Here is a 22,282-nt window from a genome sequence, read left to right as displayed (position 1 = left end):
TCTACAAGGTGCTGGAGACATGACAGCCAAGCAGCACTTGGGCATACTTTTACTGAGAAATGTTGGTTGGAATTCCAATTTAACTGGGTGTCCTGTCTCCCTAGTTGCTAACTCTGGCCACCCCAGTTGGCAAGTGAGCTGGGAGAATGAGAGGGCATGTCGGTGCTGACCCGGAGTGGCCCAGGGGATCCCGGCCGCCGCCTGTCCCCATTCGTGAGAGAACCTTGGACTGTTGGGCTAACCTGGCTTTGTGCGTGGTGTCGCATTTCTGGAGCAGTTTAGGCTGTAGGTGAGGCTGGTCTCCGAGCTGAAAAGCCCAAAAAAGAGTTGAACTAAATAACTAGTCAAGGGGAGAGGGACGCTGCTGTGAGATGGGGGTGACGGGAATGAGGATGGTGTCCTGGGAGTCGCATGCTTTCCTGCCTGGGGCCAGGAGCACAGAGTCAATGGCCAGCCATCAAACCGTCCTTGCCATCAGCCCCTCCCGCTCCTGCTGGAGTCCAGCCTTGCCTCTGCAGCCTGGCCTGTGCCAGACTCCGTGATGGGACCCCTCGCAGACAGAAATGACTCCAGGGAGGCAGGGGCCGGCTTGGCCGGTGCGGCTGACAAGTCAGTGCTCATAGGTCTGTTCCATAAAGCACAGGGAGTGTGCACACCCCCTCCATGTGAAACGGTTGGAAGGAAGCCTCGTGCTGCCAGACAGGCATCTGGGCAGGGGGAGCGAGCCACAGGCAAAGCGCAGGTCGTGGCAGTGGGGGCAGCTTTGCTCAGGTTTCTTGTACTTGGGAAATTCTAGGCCTTCCAAAATAGATTCCGACAGCCATGGAGGTACCAAACTTCTCTCTGCCTGTGGCCGTGCTAGCCTTGCCTCACCGTGCTGGGGCTCTGGGAAAGCCCCGGGGTAGGGGCGCCCCCTAACTGGTGCCAGGTCCTAGGCAAGGTCGCTTTGCCTGTTGGGGCCTCATTTTTCTCCTTTCTTCTGTGACAAGAGGGTAAACTTGGACTCCTTGCAAGCCTGCCCCAACCCCAAGAGCCTGCTTCTGCCCTTGGAAGACACCATCCCCTCCCCCTGTTTGGCTGATGGACGCTGGGTGTGATGGGAGGGGACAGGGCTGTTCCTATGGGGTCCTATTATAAGGAAGAAGCAAGACCCCATGTCTGGATCTCTATGTGGAAACCAGTACTCTGAAGGGCAAGAGAGTTGATGTCTGGTAGTCAGTCAGTAGACACCACCGAAAGTTCCAGAACAGGGCAGTGATGAGGTGAGAGGAGAGCTTGAAGAGGGTCTAAGGATGGAAGAGGTTGGGGTTGGGAATGCTACACAGGGGGCCGGGGCTGAAGTCCCCAGGGAGGTGACAGGGCAGGGCCACTTTCCCCTGGCCGCCTGGGGGAGGCCCGCCGCTGCAGACAAAGAACTGAGGACTGCTCCGCTTACACAGGCCTCTTCGCGTGGCATTTCCTCTGCAGAGCGCAGGATGTTTGTGCAGCAGGAGCCCCGAGTTATTCCTCCACAGTGAGAGGCCTGGGAGATGTTAGGAGGGGATTGTTTCACAGCCTGGGCGTGGGGTTGTGGTGGTGGGGGGGGCGGTGGTGCAGCAGCCAAAAAAGGGTAGGGGAAAGAAAAGGCTGAGATGTTTACAGAGAAAAAAGTCAGTGGAAAATATGATGGTGAGGTCAAGGCGATGCGGGGGGATGGCCTCCATGCCGTCAACCGGGGAGGGGCTGGTCGCCCCACACAGTGGAAGAGAAAGCCGCCAAGCTGTGGCTGTGCTTTGTGGGGAGTGGTGGCTCCCTGTTACTTTTAATCCTCCCTGTGGCCCTGATCCCAGTTCTGAGAATGGACCGTAGCTTTATCAGCCGCTCTGGTCTCCCAGCCCAGATGGAGTTCACCGTCTATCTGCTGGAAGGCGGCAAGACGCACAGACCCCAGATCCATCCCCGGGTCCCTTCTCCAGAAGCCCCGGAGGGCCTGGCTGGGCCTGGGCTCTTCTGTCTGACATCTTGACAAAGGGGCCAGGCCTTTCCCAAGCCCCACAGGTGTGAAGAGCTTGTTACCCTTGTGTTTGTTCAGCCCTATTAGTGGCCTGAAGGACTGTTGACAGAGGGCCCCTTTGTGCGGGACTCAGCTAAAGCTCTCTAAGCCCTCAACAAACACAGGCCACTTATCTCCCGGGACTTTATCGGGAACCATCTGAAGCCGCTTGGGCCAGGAACTCAGCCTCCCTGACTCACGCCTGCCGGGAGTGGGGGCTGGTTTGCCAAAACGCTTCCCCGTTTTTGTTTTTATTTTTTAATTCGTTTTCCCCACCACCTCGATCCACCTTTTGTGGACTCTATTTCTGATACCAGAGATAAGGCCCAGGTGCTGTCCAGGGTCAGAGGCTTTGTGTTCAAGTTTTGGAGTTTTTAAAGGCAAGGTTGTGGCTTCGCTGGCCCCTGTCTCCCAGAGGAGGCCCCGTCGGAGGGGTCAGTGGGCTCCCCGCTTTGAGGCCTCGGCTTCAGGAGCTCCCAGGCCCAGCGGGATGCTCCCGGCTGCCAACTGCCCTTCTGGAAATCTTTTCAGCAAGGCTTTCCTGGGGAACCCCACATGCCTAAAAAAGGGGCTACTTTATTCTCCCTCAGAATGGTTTCCTCTGCCCAGTGCCCTAGAGAAGATCCTTGCCACACCCTGTCCTTCTGGAAGACCCAGGTGGTCGGTCACCAGTTCTGTCAGCTGCTCTCCTTCTGAGGCTGAAGTGATCACGCAGAGAGATCGGAAGCCTGCGAGATGCCCTGTCAGGGTCACGCTGTCGTCATGCCCCATCACTGGTTCACCCGGGCTGGTGGTGGTCTCAGTGCTCAGCCCTGTCACCTGCCTGCATGGTCCCACCCCTGTGGCGTGTTCACACCTGGAGCACCCCCCACCGAACTCCCAGGTACCCCCTCCCCCACACACAGAGCTTCTCTGCTGATGTGAACCTGACCCCTTCCTCCCAGGAGTTTTTGGCGTCCTGCAGCTACAGACGTTTAGGCCTGAAAAGAACTGAGGTTCAGACCCGATGTTCTCATCTTTCAGATGAGACTCTGGAGGCTCAGAGGGGCCTGTGGGCTTTCCAGGGTTGCACGTGTGGGTGGGGCGCAGGGCCAGGACTGGCACCCAGGCCCCAGGTCTCCCAAGTCAGGTCCAGCTCTCTCCTCTGTCTGTGCTGCCTTGCATGCCATTTGATCGTTACGTACTGGTAATTACATCACACGTGGGCTCCGAGGGCCTTGTCTTCAGACACCTTTTCTCTCCTCTGCATTATCAGTGGTTATTGTCACCCAAGTGTGGCCCTCGACCAGGTGGCTCAGCCTCACCTGGGAATGTCAGCAGTGCAGAGTCTCCGGCCCCCCCTACAACCTGCGGATCAGAGGCTGCTGGAGGTGGGCCCAGCTGTCTGGGGTCCGGCAGGCATCCTGGTGATTCTGGGCACCCGAGTCTGAGGACCGTCACGTGTCGGGGTCTGGGGCGGGAGTTAATGGCTACCTGAATTGAACTCCAGAGCTGGGGAGAAGGAAGAGGGGGCAAAGTTTCGGGAGGGAGAAGCACAGGAGTGCCGGCCCTGTGGCGGCTGTGCTTCTCTCTCCAGAGGGGCACTGTGTGTGCTTGTCAAACGGGAAATGAACGAAAGTCAAGCAGAAGCCGGTCCTGCCGGGGATGTCGCGGTGGCCCCATCTCGTGTTCGAAGGTGCCGCATCTTCCCTCCTGTGCTCTGTGGGGCCCCCGAGAGTCCCACAGGACGTCTGCCCTCACCCGGGCTCTGTCTCACTCCGCACGGACACGGACTCTCTTCTCTCAGATGAACAGGTCGTCCCGTCACGTCACCCTGGCTGTGGTGAGGTGACACTTTTCAACAGTCACCTCAATATTAACATTGACACAAGCACCCCTCAAATGTGTACAAACCCTAGAGCCTTGACTAGAAGCAAACTGCCCCTGGCTGATGCTTCTTGTCTCTTCATGGTTGCCCCGTCTCTTTGGCTCACCCTGCCAGGCCACCGCTGCATTGCATCTGGCTGGGCCATGTCCCCAGCGACAAGCATTAAGCCCTATGTTCGGTGGTGGGGGTGGGCCTGGGAATGAGGTGTCAGTGTCAGCAGCATTAACTGGACTTTTATCACACCAGGTATCTTCAAAGACAGTGGGGCAGGGACCACATCTGTCCTGCTCAGTTATCCCCAGTGCCTCGCCTAGTGTCTGCAACATAGTAGGTGCTCAGTAAATATTTGTCGAATGAATAGATAAATCATGAACTACCAGATTTGCCATTTGTAAAGTGCACTTCGATTGTTTTGCTATGTATCCACATGTACGATTATTTCTCTTATGTCTGGCTCACCTGCAGACACGAAAAGGTCCAGGCCCTGGAAATACTTGGGCCACTCCTGCCTCAGCCCCTCTCCTAAAGGAATCCTTTGAGAGACCAGCTCAGAGTGTCGCAAGGTGCTGGCGGGAGCCAGGTGTGTGGGGAGCAGTGACTGATTAGCCTGGTCATTTCAGGGGAAGCTGAAAACTGGGCTTAGAGTAGACCCACTGGGTCTCTTAAAATTCATTATAAACAAGGGTCAAACAATTTATAAATAAATAGTATACCAAATAGAGTAACTAAGTAGTAAATAAAAGGAAGTAAAGGTTATCCCAAATGTTTAAAAATAACTCTCAAATAGTTTTATTATTCTGAAATAATCATTTAAGGAGACGTTCCTTTTAAAACCGACCTCTGCCCGCTGCACCGATGCAACTTCCGCTCTGCAGACTCTCCCCTTCACTTTCCTGGGGACTCTCTCCCCAGACAGTCCTTTTTGGTTCAGTTCTGGTTCCAATTCTGCCAACCAGCAGCACTAACATCCCCTGGGTGCTGGCTGGAAGTGAGGACTCCTGGGCCCCAGCCCAGGGCTCCTGAATCAGGATCTGCTTTGCGCCGGGTGCCAGGGCGACCCTGTGCGCACTGCAGCTGCAGCAGGGCTGGAAGACTACTCCCTCTGAGTCTCTTCTCTGGCCCTGTCCTCCCCGTCTCGTCCCTGGTTGAGCAAAGAGGAACAGCCCCTCCAGGTGTCAGCCCCGAGAGAGCACTCAGCCTGGTCGGAAGCTGCAGATGTGTTGTGTGGCTCCAGAGGCACTGCGTGCGTCCCCTCTGAGGCAGGAGTGCTCTGAGGGCAGCCTCCATCTGCCTGCCCGTCTGCCTGCCCGTCTGCCTGCCCGGCTGGGCTGCCGCCGCCGCCTCTGCACTCAGCACCAGCCTGTGGTCCTCTGAAAGGCTGCAGTCAGCATTCACATTCGTTGAAACTGAAAACTTCTTACCTCCCAGGGCTGCATTCAAAGCTGCTGGCCTGGCAGCAGCAAAGGGAGGCAAAAATTCACATACCCTGGGTGTGGGGATGTCAGGGCTTCACAAACTTGGCACTATTGATATTTTGGGCGAGATGACTCTGTGGTGGGGGACTGCTCCATGCACGTTTAGCAGATCCTTGGTCTTTGCCCGGCCCCTCCCCCTGCTCCCCCCGTGCCAGCAGCACCTCCTCCCCTGGTTGTGATACATGAGAGTGACTGTAATACTGTCAGATGTTTGCTGGAGGACACCTTCGCCCCCAGGTGAGCACCACCGCTGCACTCCTCTCTGCCTCCTCCACCCAGGAATTGTGAGCACTGTGTGGTGAGCCGATCTTGTGGTCCTCACTCAGCAGCCCCAGGTAAAATGAGCAAAAGAGCAGGTGAGAGAAGCAGCACCCACCCAACCCTGCAAGTGTTCATTGAGTCCCATCTCCTGTGTGGCCCAGACCCGTGGAAATGGGTGCTAATCATGGCAGGTCTGAACTATGCTTACTGGGGGCATGGGGAGCCCCAGGACTGGGCACCAATTTCTTGCATGCAAAGCTCCCAGCCTGTGGATGGCGTGTATGTGGGCCAGTTACTTTGGACTGTTCAGCTGCAGATATGTCAGTCCAAAATTCCCTGATATGCTGCAGAAATGACGTGGGGCAACCCTCTCAAAAGAACTGCCTGGAAGGGAGTGGGGAGTGCTGGGTGATCCTGTGTGCTCACAGGGCAGAGCAGGGTCCCTGGGCCCAGCACAGAGCCTCTGAGGAGGCTCGTCACCAATGACCTGCCTGTTCCACGGAAAGCCCCTGAGCCACGTGAAATGCAAGGGAGCCAGGCCCAGATGTCCTGAGAGACAGGGCCGGGGTATAGCTCAACTATATCTATCCGCTGGATTCTTTCTGGGCCTGGGATAGCCCTGGTGTGTGGGAGGTTAGTTCACCAGGGTCTTTCGAGAAAGGGCCAATACCTGTGTTTGGTAAATTCACCAAACCAATGGATGTGGAGTCAGCCCCTGTTGCAAGGGTCTTCAGAGGAGTCCAGGGCATCCTAGAGGTGGATTCTTCTCCTTAAAGTACTGCAGTCTACTTGGACAGCAAAAGCTACATTGACAAGTTAGAGTAGCAATACAAGTTTTAAGTACTTCAAAGCAACAATAAAAGAAATGCCACATGTCACAGGACCATGCCTTGTCAGGGCGTAGTCTGGGCAGACCGCACAATCTTCCCTCTGTCCTGCCTGTCTACCTACTACCTACCCCTCCACTCACCTACCCATTCATTCATTCAACCACCCATTCACCCATCTGCCTGTCATCCATCCACTGCTCCACCTATCCAACCACTAGCCCATTCATTATCCATCTGTCTCTCCACCCACCCATCCACCCATTTTCCACCTATCCATCTACACTCATCCGCCCACCCACCATCCACTCACCCATCCATTTACCTACTCACCCGTCCATCATCCATCCATCTATCCACCCATGCATCCATTCATCTGCTCGCTCATTTATCATCCATTCATCTGTCCACCCACCCACCCACCCATCTGTCGTCCGTCATCCGCCATCCATCCATCCCTTCACATTCTCTCTGACTTACTCTTTCCCACTCTCATTTGTGCAAAAAGAACATACTGAGCTCTGCTCTGGGCTGGAGCGTATAAGGGCAAACCCTGTTCCTGGGCTCCAGGAACCCACACAGCTGAGGAGAGCATTTGTGCCTCTTTATCTAAGAGCTTGCTGCTGGGAGTGCTCACCTGTCCCCCCCACCCCCACCAGAAGGGGTGCCCTGGACAGCTGAGAGTGCACTGGCTACCCTGGTCTCCCTCATGGCTCACCACACAGGGCCTGGCATGTAGCTGGAGCACCTCACTGTGTGTTGAATTGAACTGGCCTGTGTTGGTGAGGGTTTGAACAGTCCAGCCTGGTGGGAGATGTTTGGAAAGGCTTAAGGGATGGTGGTGACCGGCATTTGTTAAAATAGGACCGAGAAGAACTTTTCATCAGAGAAGAAAATAGATCCTCATCGCTTGGGCCCCATTTCCTGTCAGGTTTCTGGGTAAGAAGTGCGTGTGGGGGTTCTCTTCCTCTCCCCTCCTGCCCCATGTTACGCCCCTGGGTCTGAAATGCAGCCACACGTGATGTACCCTTGGTGATCCCCACATGGCAGTTGGGTGAGGCATAGAGCTGGGGTCCAGACCAGGCCAGCTCTCTCTGGGTGGCTGGGGGAGCCCTGGACAGGGCAGCCCACGAAGGTTCCTCAGAAGTTGTGCTGCCCCGCCCCCACCCTTCTCCCCAGGGCTGACCTCTCTGTTCTCACAAGGCTGCCCTTTCCTTCCCGCCTTGAAATTTGATAATGAAACTAATACCCAATATTTTTGCCTCCAAGAGAGGCAGGAGATAAACAGGAAGGCACAAGGGATTAAGGTGTCTCTCTTGAGAAAGGGGCTGGGGACGGGCTGGGAGTTAGGTGACATCTTTGTGTGGAGCCGAGGGATCCAGATGTGAGCGGCTTTGCCTGATGCATTTTTCCATTTGTGCAGAGAAAATAAAACAAAGGGAAAAGAAAACAAGCTGTAAAATACTTTGCAGAAGGTCGAGCGTGGGCAATTGCCACTTGATGTCCCCTGACAGCTCCAAGAGCAGGAGGGAGGAAGGGCGCCCTGCCTTTTGATGTTCAGCCTCTGAGTGTTCTTTTGTGTGACCACTTGTTTGGGAAGAACCTTTTGTCGGTGTAAGGTGCATATGGAAGAGAGATACCGGCCCAGCCCGGGGTTTTCCTTGGGGTGGGGATGGGGGCTGAGCTCCCAGGAAGGGCTTAGAGTCTGGGATGGGCCCATTGGGGGAATGAGGGGCAGCTGGAGCCATCCTTAGAGAAGAGGACATAGGGTTAGCCTGTGCCTCCAAGAAGGACCAAGAAGACGCTGCTGCCCAGAGCTTGCCCAGTACAAGAGAGGCCTGTGGAAGTGAGGCCTGGCTGGTCCGTCCGGATCCCCGTCCCTGGGCAGGCGTGTCAGGCCCTGTGACTTCTATGCTAGCAGGAAAGACCTGATTCCGGTACTGGGTTCCAGTCCTGGGCCCCCCCCCACTTACTGGCTTGGTGGTCCCGGGCTGGTAGGTCACTTAACCACTCTGAGTGCCTCCCTGTCATCCTGGACTGGCTGGGTTCAAAGGGGCGATGAACTTGTGTATGTACCACAGTCTCGAGTGCTGGTGGGCTGCAGCTTCTTCCTTTGTACTTAGTTGGGCTCAGCCCCAAGGGCTGGAGGTGCTGAGGGATGCGTGTATAGCTCTCAGGAGTCATGTTGTGACCTAAGTTGGGGTCCAGCTGTTTCCAGACTTAAGATGTGGCCCGAGTCTTCTGTCTCCCCACGGAGCCTCTGCTAAATCCCTTGTCCATCTGTATTTGTAAACTGAGTGACTAAACGGGGTGTGTGATTTGGGGGGTGAGTTTAAGGAGAATATTTAAAGAAGCTGATAACCTCACAGAAAAATTAAAAGGGCAAATATTCATTTAAAACCACAAAAGTAATATATAGCTAGGAAACTGGTAAAAATATTTGCAGCTTGTATAGTAGAAAAGACAAACAGTTTTTAATCTGTTATATTTAAGAGCACCAGACATTGTGGGGGGAAAAAAACAACACCTTGTTTGAAAACTGGGCAAATGGCACGAACAGGCAATGCACAAAAAATGAAATCTAAAGAGAAAAACAAACATGGGGAAATGCCCAGCCCCACTGGTAATCAAAGACATGCATATTAAAGTCATGTGTGTGTGTTTTCCAGACAAACTGGCAAAGATTAAAGAAAAAGAATGCCGATACCAAATGCATATTGTTATTCTTTTCAAGGGTGTGTTGAAATAGGAGCTCTCAGATCCTGCTGATGGGAGTGCAAGCCAGGACAGCCTTCCTTGCGGGGAATTTGGCAGTTTGGATTCCTGGTTAAAACATGTAGACCCACCCTGGCTGGTGTGGCTCTGTTGGTTGGAGCGTCCCATACACCAAAAGGTTGGGAGTGTGATTCCCGGTCAGGGCACATACCTAGATTGTGGGTTCGATCCTCAGTTGGGGTGTGTATGGGGGCAACCAATCAATGTTTCTCTCTGTTTCTCTTTCTCTCCCTTTCTCTCTCCCTCCCTTCCTCTCTTCTTTACTCTCTAAAATAAATGAACATATTTTTAAAAATTTAAAACATGTAGACCCAAAATTTAACTACCAATTCTATTGTGAGAAATTTGCTGTACAACAGTCACCAGAGCAGAGTATAAACTCGTGAGTTCAAAGGTGGGTATCGATGTGTTGTTTATGATTGTGAAAGACTGGAAACGACCTAACTGCCCAGCTCGGGGATGCCCTGCCTTTGCATGCTCCCACTGCGGATCCGAGCAGCTCGCTGCACATGTCCGCGCACCAGGCAGTAGACGACCTTCCAAAATTGTGAAGAATGTTAGCTGACACTGAAACATAGTCGCCACCATGAGGAACTAGGCCATGAGCCTGAGATGCACACGTGCCATCACTGTCTGTGAGAAAGAATCGAACCGCTCCACAGCTGAGCCAATGCTGATTAAAGCAGCAAGGGTGGACCCCAGTGTTAACAGCCATCGGAAATCTGAGTGCAGTGTTTTTCCTTCCTGCTTAGGTGTTTCAAGTGTCTGGCATTAAACATCTATTTCCTTAGAAATTACATAAAATGTGATTTAAACAAGCTTAGCACAAAAGCAAATCATGTCACAGGGTGAGCCTGACTGGGCTGGAGTTACCCTGGAGTGAGAGACCTAAGGTAGATGGCAGGCCTCAGCTTCCCAGTGAGCGTCTGGAGGAGGGCTGGGTGGGGGCTGGGCTGGGTGCCTGAGCCAGGCTGGCGGGAGGTGAAAGTGGGCGTGAAAGTGACCCTGTGACCAAGACCTGGAGGGTGAGAAGGATGCAGGCAGATGAGGAGGGGGCTTGGGAGAAGAGGGTCCTAGGAGGCAAGGGACAAAGGGAAAGTCATAGAGGGGCAGGCAGGAGGTCCTCACACAGGGTGTACTCTGGAGACTGGAAAGTTTGCTGCCGCTGAAGCATAAGAGTGAGAGGAGGAAGCAGCATCCGGTATCCAGAGCCCTGGGGGCCATGTGAAATGATGTTGACTTTATCCGGAGGAAAACTGGGGGCTGTGAAAACATGTCCATAGGTGAAGGGCATCCTCGGATTGATGCTGAGGATGCCCGTGCTGGTTACAGTGTTCATTCAGAGCAGCATGGAGGTCTCAGCTCAGGAGACGGGGGCTCAGGCCGGGCAGCATGGAGAGGAGTGACTGGACTTGGAGCAGACCCTAAGTGCAGACCCCAAAGTGGAAGCTGGAAATGCAGACTTGGGAGTCAGAAGCACAAAGGCGGTCCTGTGGCCATGAGGGGCAAACAAGGCCCCCCTGGAGGGCATCAGAACAGAGGGGAAATGGTGCTGGTTGCTGAGGAGTGTGTAGGGTATAGGGAGAAGGAGCCGGCAGAAGGGAGTCTGAGATCAAGGTGCTGGTAGGGACGGTTTCTCCTGAAGCCTGTCTCCCCAGCTGGCAGGTGGCTACCTTCTCCCTGTGTCCTCACATGTCTTTCCTCTGTGTTTGTGTCCCCCGATCTCACTGTGTGTTAAGTTTCCTCTTCTGCAGGCCCCGGTCACGTTGGGTGAGGTCCCCCCTTAACAGCCTCGTTTTAACTTAATTACCCCTTTCAAGGCCCTATGTCCAAACACAGTCACATTCTGAGGTCCTGGGGTTAGGGCAGCACATGAATGGGGGGCACGATTCAGCCCCTAGCAAGCAGGATGTGGGCACAAGGAGGATGCCCAGTCCACCCTTCCACTCTGAGGTGTGTACCATGGAGGGAAGTAAAATTTCCACCTGGGAGGGAGCAGGAGTCTCAGCCATGGTTCAGGTAGGGCCAGGTGGTCCATAAGTGTACAGATATGTGCAGGGGAGCCCAAGAACAGCTCTCCCTGGCCTGCGGGAAAGGGGGTTAGGGGGCACGGTCACCCTAGGCTCCCCCACCACACCCCTGACTGACGACTCTCCCTACGTCCTCACAGCCTGCAGCTGCAACCTGCATGCCCGGCGCTGCCGCTTCAACATGGAGCTCTACAAGCTGTCAGGTCGCAAGAGTGGGGGCGTCTGCCTCAATTGCCGCCACAACACGGCCGGCCGCCACTGCCACTACTGCAAGGAGGGCTACTACCGAGACATGGGCAAACCCATCACCCACCGGAAGGCCTGCAAAGGTAGGCGGTAAGGGTGGGGCCTTGGCCACATCAGCTTCCCTGTCTTTGCTCAGCACTTCTTTTCTCTTTCTTTTTCTGATGATCACACAAGCCCACGCAGGGCCCCCCTGGTATTCAGTGGTGTAGACTGAAACAAAGGGGCGATGGAGAAATGACTCCAAGGAGAAGAAAGGAGAAGGTGTGATCTCTGCAAGGGTGCAGGACGCCCGGCCAGGCGCCCCGCCCCCTCCCAGCTGCCTGTTCCTCCGCACAGGTGTGCTGCATACCACAGGGCGGGGGTCACGTTCACCAGGCTTACCGTGGCACAAAGGGCTCTATTTTACCAAAACCAGGCAGACAGATTTTTTTGGATGTGTGCACACCTCCCCCCGCCCCCCCAACGGTCGCACAGACACAGACCCTGTGCCGCAGGCTTCAGGGGCAGGGTCTCAGAAGGAACATTCAATCCACCTGCAAATAGCTTTACTTCTCAGGACAAAAAAATTAAAGGGAGCCGGAAGACTATATTTTCGTTCACTGGAGCAAGCACTAACGTTTTAACTTTCTGCTGTTTTCTCCCACTAATAAACATGAAACACCGATGAGTTGACTCGGAGGAGGTGATGAAATGCCAGGGAATTCAGTAGCGTTGGGGCAGAAGTGGGACCCCCATCCCAGGTTAGCATTTTGGAGAATCAGGGTTCTTTGGGTGCAGAATTTCGGGCCTGGAGCCAGGGCTTGCTGTGAGCGTGGCTTCCCAAGACGATGTCTCTGAGGGCTCTTGGGCCACAATCCAGCACAGTCAGGGTTGTGACGCTTGAGAGACCCATGCCGTGGTGGACTCAGGCCCAGATGATGCGCTATAGTAGAGAAATCTGTCTGTGGCCACTACTTAGCCTTTGGATGAAGCCAAAGTATCATCGTCCTAACAGGAAATCCACCAGATGTCGGGCACTTGTGCGTAGGACCAACAAGATGAAAAGCCAGGGCTTCTTGTTCAGGAATTACTAGGAATTTCAAAATGGCAACAGCAGAGCTTCAGCCAAGCATGTGTCCGTATGAGCACGGGGCCCATGGAGCCAGCCTTGCTTGAGTGGAACGCTTTGCTCCGAACAAACAGCTTCCCAGTCTGCATCTTCTGGGAGAAATCCCTTGGATTCCAAATGAACAGGTGGTTCCAGGCTAGTTCTCCTTTCAGATCTGTGGACTTCAGGCTGCCTCTGGTGGTTGTCAAGAGAAATTTAAGCATAAAGGTAGTTGGGCTATTTCCACATCAAAACAACTCATCCAGGTGAGAATCTTCCAGGAGACTGAACAGGGGCTGAGAGGGGTGGCCTGGGCAAGGGATCCAAGAAATGCCTACAGTGGCAGGCAGGCGTGAGCAGGGCCGTGACCGGGGACAGAGGGCTTTGGGTTTTCAGAGGACATAACTGGAAGGTGTCCAGCTCCCTCACCTATGCCCAAGTGTTTGTTATGTTTCATTTACAGAAGAAATCGAAGCCAGGGTTTTGTAAACAACTGCTTGCACATAGATTTCCTGGGGATTTGGCCAAGAAATGGTAACCAAAAGTGGCCACTCAGCTGGATAAATGGAGAAATCTGCCAGTAGGTGAGAAGGTCCAGGCTCTGTGGCCACATACTGTCATGTCAGTTTCTGCTGTTACAGGAAAGGCCCGTCCCCTGGAGAGACAGGAAGGATCAGGGCCTTGGCCATCTTGCTGTTTGCCGCCCCACCTCTCCTCTGTTGCCATGGTGGGGGGCGGGGTAAGGGCCCCTTGTGGCCTCTTGCTGCAGTGAGTGAGATGTCCAGAAGCCACAGGATTCTGGGAACATGCAGATGGTCCTCTGGGGCTCTGCCACTCTGGTTAAAAGGTGTGGGGACTCCCAGCTTCCAGGAGGACAAGATGCAGGCAAACCAGGGTGTGGTCCTATCTTACTATTTCAGATGCATGTCCATCCTTAGTGGTTGTGTCCTCCCTCTTAGCCCTGGACAGCAGCTGCCCCCAGCCTTGGTGGGAGCACCAGGAGAAGACCCCACAGAAGAGGAGAAATGTCTGCATGGATTCTGCTCAGAGGGATGCTTGTGTATCCTTCTGGGGCAATATGATAGGAAAGGGCAGGACTCTCAGTGTGTCCTGATTGGTGAGGAAAAACAATGCTTTCAGGATCCTGCCACCTGATTGGCGAAGGAAAACACTATCTGGCCAGTCCTAACACTGATTGTTGAGAAAAAGCATTACCTGAGGGGCTCTGCTTCACGATTGGTGAAAAAAGACATGCCTAAAAGAACTGCTGTCTGAGTGGCCAGCAAGAAAAGGTGGCCTGCAAAGCCTGGCCATTTCACTGGTGAGGAAAGGCACCTCTTGAAGGTTCCAGATCTCTCCCCTCTGCTCTGCTCTTCCTGGTGTCACCCCCTTGGGGGATGTGGGAACTTTCAGTCCTCAGTTCCCTCACAGGACACTTCTCACCAAGGAGAGACGCTGAAATCTTGCCAGGAGCCAGCTGCAGTGCAGTTGCTGCCTGAGGGATGTGTACCCTTGAGATCTGCAGTTGGGGGGTGTCTTCATCACCTCCACGGAGTCTGCTGTCTTGTCTTTGCAGGGCTGGATGGTTCCAGGAAATGATTCCTTTGGTGGGAGCATTTGGCCCAATCTTTTGATCTCGGATGGTTTGCTCTTAGAGGCCTCCAAACTCTCGTTTGTAGGAGCTACCCCCAAGGTCCTGGCCTCCTGGGGTTGACCTCAGGGAGCCCCAGCATAGCCCTCAGGTGAGGGCCAAGCTCCTTCGCCCTGTTTCAGATGCATTTCACAGGGGAACTGCGACAGCAGGCCGTGGCTCTGGATTCAGGTTGGCAGTTGACCTGGGGAAGGTTAGCAGTGACATGGGGGCCCTCTTTTAACCCCCTGACTTCCCAGGGCCTGGGGAAGCCCGGCAGGGTGCTGAGGCCACCCATACACTCCTGGAGACTGGCTGACTCCCAGCCTTGTTCAGTTTAGAGCAGGGGTGGACCCAGACAAGAACCATTTGGAGCAACGGCATTAGATTCCAAGTGTTATTATGCGGTCCCCTATTTGGAAAGTTTCATAGCAACAAATTTGTTGGGTTCTTTCTCTTCTCCCGTGGGTTAGAACCAGCCCGGGGCTGGCAGGGCTGGTGCGCACAAAGGGCTGTAATAAACATGCCCAGGGAACAGGCGGCTGCACTCTCCAGCTATTCAGCGCGATTTCACAGCACTGGGAAGGCCTCATTACGGCGTGGGCTGTTGTCCTATACAAAGTCAGATGAGATGAATTTCTCCCTTTTCTCCGCGGAATCATTTGTGAATGATACTCGTCTTGGAATCTGTCAAAGATAGGCGGTTTTGTTTACCATTTGTCTTCTTTATGGACTGGGGGGCGCTTGCTCTTTGGAGCCAGCAAAGGAGACATCGCCACTTAACCCTTTCAGCCATGCCTCCATTTAAATGATATTAATTTATCATCTTCCCAAACCATCTGTGATGGATAAAGACATTCCAGGAGCCTCGCGTGAACCGAATTGCGATGAGAATGAAGAAATTAACCACTGCGTCTAGCATCCCGCACAAAGGGCTCTCGTTCCATCTCACTGAGCAGCCTGCTCCTCTCACTCACTGCCCTGCCCCCTTTAAGTCCACAGTCTATGTGGCTGAATGCGGGCTGCCAAGAAGGTGCGAGGCCTGCGGCGGTCCCCACCCGCCACTGTCTTGGCCGCTGCACACACCTGCTGCTCTTACCCACCGTGTTTGTTCAGGCAGCTCGGCCAGGGTTCGAGGAGGAAGCCAGCACCTTGGGCCTTCCCCTGCGGCTCCCTGCCCCCTCGGTGCTGCTTGCTGCTTCTTTCCCACTCCCGATTCTTTCTCTTCATGTCTGGACGTCCTCAGTACAGCAGGTTCCCAAATGTCCATTTTGTTCAATGTCGTTTTGTCATGTTGACGAGCTGTCCAGGACCTGAACTTGCCTCAGGTAAAATGGTTTCATTGTGCATATTTTGCTTCATGCCACAGAAGATACTGAGGATGTCTGTACCTTTGTCTCTAACTTGTCATGGAGGTTCTTGCCCTTGGTTGCACTTCAGAACCACTTGGAGATTCAAGAATACTGATGCCTGAGTCCTACGCCCAGAGATTCTGGTTTAACTCATGGGTCTGGATGAGATTCAGGTCCTAGGAACCTGAAAAGCTCCCCAGGGTGGGTCCAGTGTGTAGCCAAGGCTGAGAACCGGGGCAGTAGGAGAGTAGGAAATGAGGACAGTCAGCTGTTCTTGGCTCGGGAAAGGTGGCCTCGGCCCCAGGGTTTATTCTTTTGAGGGGAGCGACTTACCATCAATGAATTGGAAGGCTTTCATTTTTATGGTTCTCTTGATGGAAACTGGGTGGAGGGGGTGTGTACTTAAAAGTTTTTAAAGGTTTAAGTCTTACTGGGCAAGGCGGGGGGCTTAGCTAGTGTAGCTCGCTGTTCCAGTGTCCAGTTGAAAGCACGGTGGATGTGGCTGCTAGACGCCGCGCCTGTGTGCGTGTGGGTGTGCTGGATCCGGTCGCCGGAGTGTTCAGTCAGGGCAGAGCTAGGAACCTGGGCCTGCACCCCCATCTGACTCTAAGGTGGTGTCCATGAGCCCACAAATGCCTAAAAGCATCATGAGTGCCCCTCCGCTTTGTGGGTCTCTTGTCACACTTCCATTCCCTGTTGTCATTTCCGGAGTGTAGGGAAAAGGGTTGGCCACCTTAGGCAGGAAAGGTACTCCGTGGCTGGAGCAGCTCCCAGCTCAGAGGGCAGAGGCCACAGAGGCCCGAGGAGTGGACTCTGTCAGGGCGCAATGAAGGCCGGAGTCCCTGGGGAGGGAGGAAGTCAGAAGACGAGAAAGTCCCCATGGAAGTTCAACGCTCAGCCCCAGCTGTGGCCTCTGTGGGTGCATCCTTTTCCTGTTCCTGGGGGACTCGGAAGGGGGCGGGACTCAGAAATCTGACCTCCAGATTTGGCTCTGGGGTGAAAGCCTGTAGAACCTCAGACAAGTCACGTGGCCTCCAGACCTCTGTCTCCTCATCAGTGAGCCCTTTTCAGATGTATGGTCTCTTCAGTCTCGTCCAGCTTTGACATAACCCATTCCATGTGTTCTTTTTTAAATAGTGAAAAGGACTATTAAAGGAATGTTATCAGCCCCTGACACAACGGGACTGTGTCTTATGTCCGGGAAGTTTGTGACCTGAGACCTTTGACAAGCCGGCAGAAACCAGGCAGAGGTGGATTTGTTCCGAGGTCCTTACAGAGGAAGTGTCCCTGCTCTGTGCCTGGACCCGCACCGGGCCCTCCTGGCTCCAGAGCTGGGTCTTCAGGCCCAGCTCTTTGTCTCAGTCCCCCGGGCATCCTTGGCCACTTTCTTCACCTTTCCGGTGCCAGTCCCCCATCTCTGAAGCCTGCTCTCTTCCCCGTTCCCGGGTCTGGAGCAGAAGAGCCGCCGGATCGTGAGCCCCTCTGTTCACGGAGGGCGTGCCACGTGGGAAACAGCTGTTGCTGCCAGGAGAGCAGCAGGTGTGCCCTGGCCAACGGCCTTGGGATGAACAGCTTTTAAAAACAGGGACATTGGATTTAATCGAGATCTATCCCTGGTTCAAGTTCCATCCCTGGGCGAGGTGTGTACTCTTTGATGCTTCAGTTTCCCCGTCTGAAAGTGGGGTTAGTAGTAGTTTCTCCCTCCTAGGATCCTAGGATTACGGTGTAAATGAAATGATGTAGAGGAGGTTCCTGGCACATGACGTCACTCCATACCTGTTAGCTGGTAGGATTATTTGTACAATTAGAGCACAGGTGGCAAACACAAGCCCCACAGGCCAAATCCGGCCCTCCACCTTGCACCTTGTTTTATCCAGCCCAGCACCTTGTTCTACTTGGTGGCAGTGCCGAGCTCTTGCTTAACTGTTAAGGAGTAGTTACATTTATACAGTCCTAAAATTATATTTGGCCCTTTGAAGGTAACAGTGAAGCTGATGTGGGCCCTGGTGAAAATGAGTTTGACACCCCTGAATTAGAGGAAAACGGAGTAACCAGAAGGCCCTGCCGTTGCCAGCCTGAGCACACAGCAGAGACGGTTCCCTCAGCTCTCCGGCTGCCTTGGTTCTCTCAGTGAGCAGCAGCAGCAGCGCACGGGAGAGCCAGGCCCCTCTTGCTTGAAGGGCTCGGCCCCACCGTGGTCTTTGAGACTGATTCCCACAGGTCTGGGCAAGGCCCCGGGATGTTCTGGATAAAGGATTCACACACTTTGGGAGCAGCAATCACACAGGAGCTGAGCAGCAGAGATGAGTGTCCAGCAGCTGCTTGTGGAGGCCCTGTGCAGAGAGGTGGGGACAGGCTGCGTGTCTGTGCGCATGGTTGTGGAAGTGCCGCTAAGAGAGATCCGGCCCCTGCCTGGCGGCCTGCTTGGGGCCTGTGTGTGCAGATCCCCCCCACTACACCCCCCCTTTGGAAACCCTCTGTAGGAGCTGTGCCTTTACCCTCAGCTGTAAATCAGGTGCAGGAAGACTATAGTTAACTAGATCAGGAGGGTCAAATAACCCAGTTTGGGATTATGGGGCTCCCCTCCCCTTCTACTTCCTGCTGTCTGCACCTTGATCCGAGAGTGGCAGGGGAAAGGAGAGGTCGTGCAACTTGAAACATTTATTCTTTTGTGCCTCGTTAGCAACTGCTGGGGGAGAGAAAAGCATAGCTGCAGAGGAGGCTGACACAGACGGCTGAGATGAAGTCGGTGGACTACCTGTGGATTTTGCTGCGTCGGCTCCCTCGTTGGTGCGGAGAAGTCAGGAGCGGGGAGTGTTCCTAGTCAGGTCATTCTGGGATGTGAGAGGATGATCTTCCCCGCTTGCCCCTCTTTCTTCCCTCCAGTTCACAGGGTGAATCCAATGACCTCCTCCCACCATCCCCCCACCCCCGTGGAGAGGGCGCAAAGCCATTCTGAGCTTATTCCTTGATTCTGCTAGTATTTATTGAGCACCTGCTGTAAACAGTAACTGGGGGTACAGTGGTGACCAACAGCCTACGTGTTTCCTTGGAGCTTGCCCTCTGGGGGAAGGTTGATGATAAACAAAGAAGAGAAAAGAGTAAGAGTATTATAAATTGTGCTGAGTTACACAAAGGAAATAAGGAGAGGGGGAAAGAGAGAGTATAAATCAAGGGAACCATTCTGTAAGGTGGTAGGGGCGGGGAACCTCTCTGAGGACTGCAGGTTTGAGACAAGACCTGGGGTGTGAGGAGCAGCCCGCTGTGGGGAAGCTGAGGAAGGAGTAGCACCCGGATCTGGAAGCAGGAAAGGGCTGGAGGGCCTGTGGTCAGAGGGGGCGAGAGGAGGGCAGGGTTTGCCCTCAGGCTGTGGCACACTCCTGCTTTCTCTGTGGCCGCTGTCAAGGTGCACGGCCAGTCTTACCCTGAGCAGAGGAGTGTCTCCCCCTAACCGAGTGCCACAGGTAGATGCACTGCCTTGCAGTGACCTGCAGGCCCAGAGTCCCAGGCAGCCTCCAGGGGGACCCCAGGGAGCAGCCACACTTGCTGACAGCCCGGTCCAAGGATTCAGGGCAAGGCGGTTCCTTGGCCTGACGCCTCTGCACTTGGGAGGCCGTGGGAGGACCAGAAAGGGCATCTCCCCCCAACTGGGTTGGGAAGGGGCTGCCTCCCACACCTGGTAGCTGTTTGGATACTTCCTTCTTAAAGGACAGGAAGGACATCACATCAGGTTAGGGCCCACCCCAGTGACTTTATCTCAGTGGCCTCTTTAAAGACTTTATCTTGAAACCTAGCCACACTCTAAGGTGTTGGGGTTAGGACCTGAAACATCTGAATGCTGGCAGGGCACGTGATTCAGTCCATAACTCACGATGGGCCAAGAGCTGCCCTTAATGCCCGGCAGGCGGCCTGGGTGGCAGCTGTTGGTGACATCAAAGCAAGGATGGGTGCTGCGGCTGTTCCCTCTCCCACCCTCCAGCCTGGAGCTGCTCCAGGGGGTCTGGGTCCCATGCCAGCTCCCCCTCACACGCCCTGGGATCACTGCCATTTGAAGGTCCTGCATGACCCCGGAGGCCCCTGGAGCCGGGTCTTCAGGGAATGTAGCCAGACCTCCCGATAGGAGCCTGGATGGATTCCCAGGGGCCACGCTGTGAGCTGCAGTGAGGGGCCAGCCTGAGGCGTGCATGCCCCCTGATGGGGCTGGTGGGCCCCCAGGGGTCCAGGACAGAGGGCAAAAGCAGCTGCTCAAGACCAGCAGCCTGGGGGGCGGCAGAACTGTCTACCTTCCGAGTTGGTTCTGCCAAGGCTCTTGGAAACCCTGGGTATGCTCCTCCCGGCTGACAGGGAAACCTAGTCTCAGCGAGGTGACCTGGCACTACCTGTAGACAGTGGTATTGGGCAGGGCAGTTGGTGGGTGTGGATGGAAGGCCTGACGTGGCCAGCAGTGAGAGTGAGCACTCCCCCTGTCCCCTTGGCCAAGACACTGCCATGAGCTGCCGCAGTGGGGCGCTGGGCCCTGGCTCTGGCCACCACGCTGGGCCCTGGGAGCCAAATAGACACCAAGCCTTGGGCTGCTAAGTTGGAAGTGACTTGAGTGGGAGTGTAAACTTCTGTCCTTACAGGTGAGCCGCCTTAGGCTGAGAGCAAGCGAGGCACTAACCCAGGGTCACAGTATTACTAACAGGACAGACCCAGACCTGGGCCTCCTGTGCCCACCTAAAATCGTCTGTGTGCCCTGAGCTCCTGACCCTGTCTGGTGGCCCAGAGCAAGGACCGTCGGGCTTTTCCTCTGCACCTGGAGGCCCTCCGGCACGCCCAGTTCCTGAGAAACCTAATGCTGCTACCTTCTCAGGGCCCTGGGCTTCCGCCTGCTCTCACCCTCCTCGTGGTGGGAAACCCCTGGGGTGGATCGTTTCCCATGACCAGGTGCTGCCTGCTCCGTGCAAACGAGGTGACCTGCCGTGGAAGGGATTGACCTCTGCTGAAAAAGGTGGCTGACTTCCAGGGAAATGGGAGCCGCCAGTGGGCTTCCTGTGGTGGAAGATGCTCGGAGCCAGACCAAGTTCCCAGAGTCAGGGTGGTTCTCTTGGCCCCCTCACCAGACCCCCTGCAAAGGGGAAGACCTCCACTCAGCTGCAGTCCCCATTCCCTTGTTCCCCTCGGCTCAGCCCCGCCCCGCCCACTGTGTGAGTGTGAATCTGTGCTCGCGTGTGTTCCTCCACGTGTGCCTGTGTGTGCTCATGTTGAAGAAATGCAGCATGGTCCCTTGGGCATTCTCTCCCTGAGGGTCAGAGCCTAGGGCCTCCCTGGCATTGGGCGGGTGGCTCAGACCCCCTTCCGTTGACACTGCTTGCTGGGTGCCCTTGTCCCAGACTGTGGAAGAGCCCACTGTGGGTTGCTGTCATCTCTCAGTTCCCCCACACTCTTCTCTGCACAGAGGGATAATTTGGACTTTCCTTATAAATAGGACTTGGGGGAAGTCTTTACTTTGAATGAAGTGCAAGTCTGTCTGTTAGGACTGTATTTGTGCTTTACAAAACCCGTCTAGCAATGGTTTCAACAGGTTTAAGTATGAATGTCTCCTTGCAGAATAAGAGGGGGGTGCATCCCGAGAGGGCGAGGGCTCCATGACGCCCTCAGAGATTGAACCTCTGCCACCCCCACGTGGCCTCCTTCTGCCTGCAGGCTGTTTTTTGTTTTTGCTTTTTTTAGATTTTACTTATTTTTTTAGAGAGAGAGGAAGGAAGAGAGGAAGAAGGGGAAAGAAACATCAGTGTATGAGAGAAACATTGATCACTTGCCTCTTGCATGCCCCCAACCAGGGGGTCTGGCCCAAACCCCAAGCATGTCCCCTGACTTAGAATCTAACAGGTGACCTTTTGGTTTGCAGGACGATGCCCAGCTCACTGTGCCGCAGTGGTCAGGGCTGCCTGCAGTTTTTCCTGCCGGTTGGCAGACTCATCCTCTGTGTGGTCATGCCAATGTCACAGGCAGGTGCGAGGACCGGAGCTGACAGCTGCCTGAGAGTGTGGACACGCTGAGGCGTTCACGGTGTCTGGTGGTGGCACTGCACTGGTGAAACTCTCCACCTCGATGGGCGCACGCCCTGGAGGGGACCTGACTAGATTTCTGAGCACCCCCCCACACACACACACCCTCTCTGGGACCCCAATAGCGTCTCTTCTTGGAACACCAATCTGTGGGGAAGCAGTTAGCCTCCTGCTTCCATTGGACCAGGCCGAGGGGCCAATTGGTCAGTCTCTGCAGAATCCCAGGAGAAAGATTTGGAAACCAAAATAAAGCACCCCCAACTTTCATCAAAGGGTTGGGAAGTGCCTGCTCCCCAGCAGACACAGCTGCCCCGCTGCCACAGAGGGTGGCCCTCAGCCCCACCTGACCTCAGCTGGCACAGCCGGAGGCCACCAGCTGTGAGGGGCCTCGGGGGAGGGACACTTGGCACTCCTGCTGCTTTCCCACGATAAGGGTGACCTGGACCCATGGTGGTGCCCGTGGGTGACTTCCTCTGAGACTCGTCAGTGAGCAAGTAGCCTTTGGTGACCTCTGTCCAGTGAAGTACAAGGGTCCTGAAGCTAAGGGTGCACAGCTCTGTTCTGGCAGCGGTCTGCCAGCTGACATCCTGGCATCATCTTAGCATTACTGGCAAATGTGCAGACACTGGCCAAGGCCGGCAGCTGGCAGG

At 54.8% G+C, this 22,282-nt stretch overlaps 1 protein-coding gene across 4 annotated transcripts in view; it reads left to right on the top strand.

Annotated features, from left to right (window-relative positions):
- NTN1 (netrin 1) overlaps positions 1 to 22,282 on the top strand; it is a 194,685-nt gene that overhangs the window by 114,412 nt on the left and 57,991 nt on the right. For all 4 annotated transcript variants that reach the window (XM_036033001.1, XM_036033003.1, XM_036033002.1 and 1 more), the window contains exon 3: positions 11,408 to 11,596. In XM_036033001.1, coding sequence (XP_035888894.1) covers positions 11,408 to 11,596 — 189 coding nt within the window. The remainder of the gene's footprint in view (positions 1 to 11,407; positions 11,597 to 22,282) is intronic.

Source organism: Phyllostomus discolor, chromosome 8 (genome assembly GCF_004126475.2).
Source record: "Phyllostomus discolor isolate MPI-MPIP mPhyDis1 chromosome 8, mPhyDis1.pri.v3, whole genome shotgun sequence".
Taxonomy (NCBI): Eukaryota; Metazoa; Chordata; class Mammalia; order Chiroptera; family Phyllostomidae; genus Phyllostomus; species Phyllostomus discolor.
This window is presented reverse-complemented; position numbering and strand designations above follow the sequence as displayed.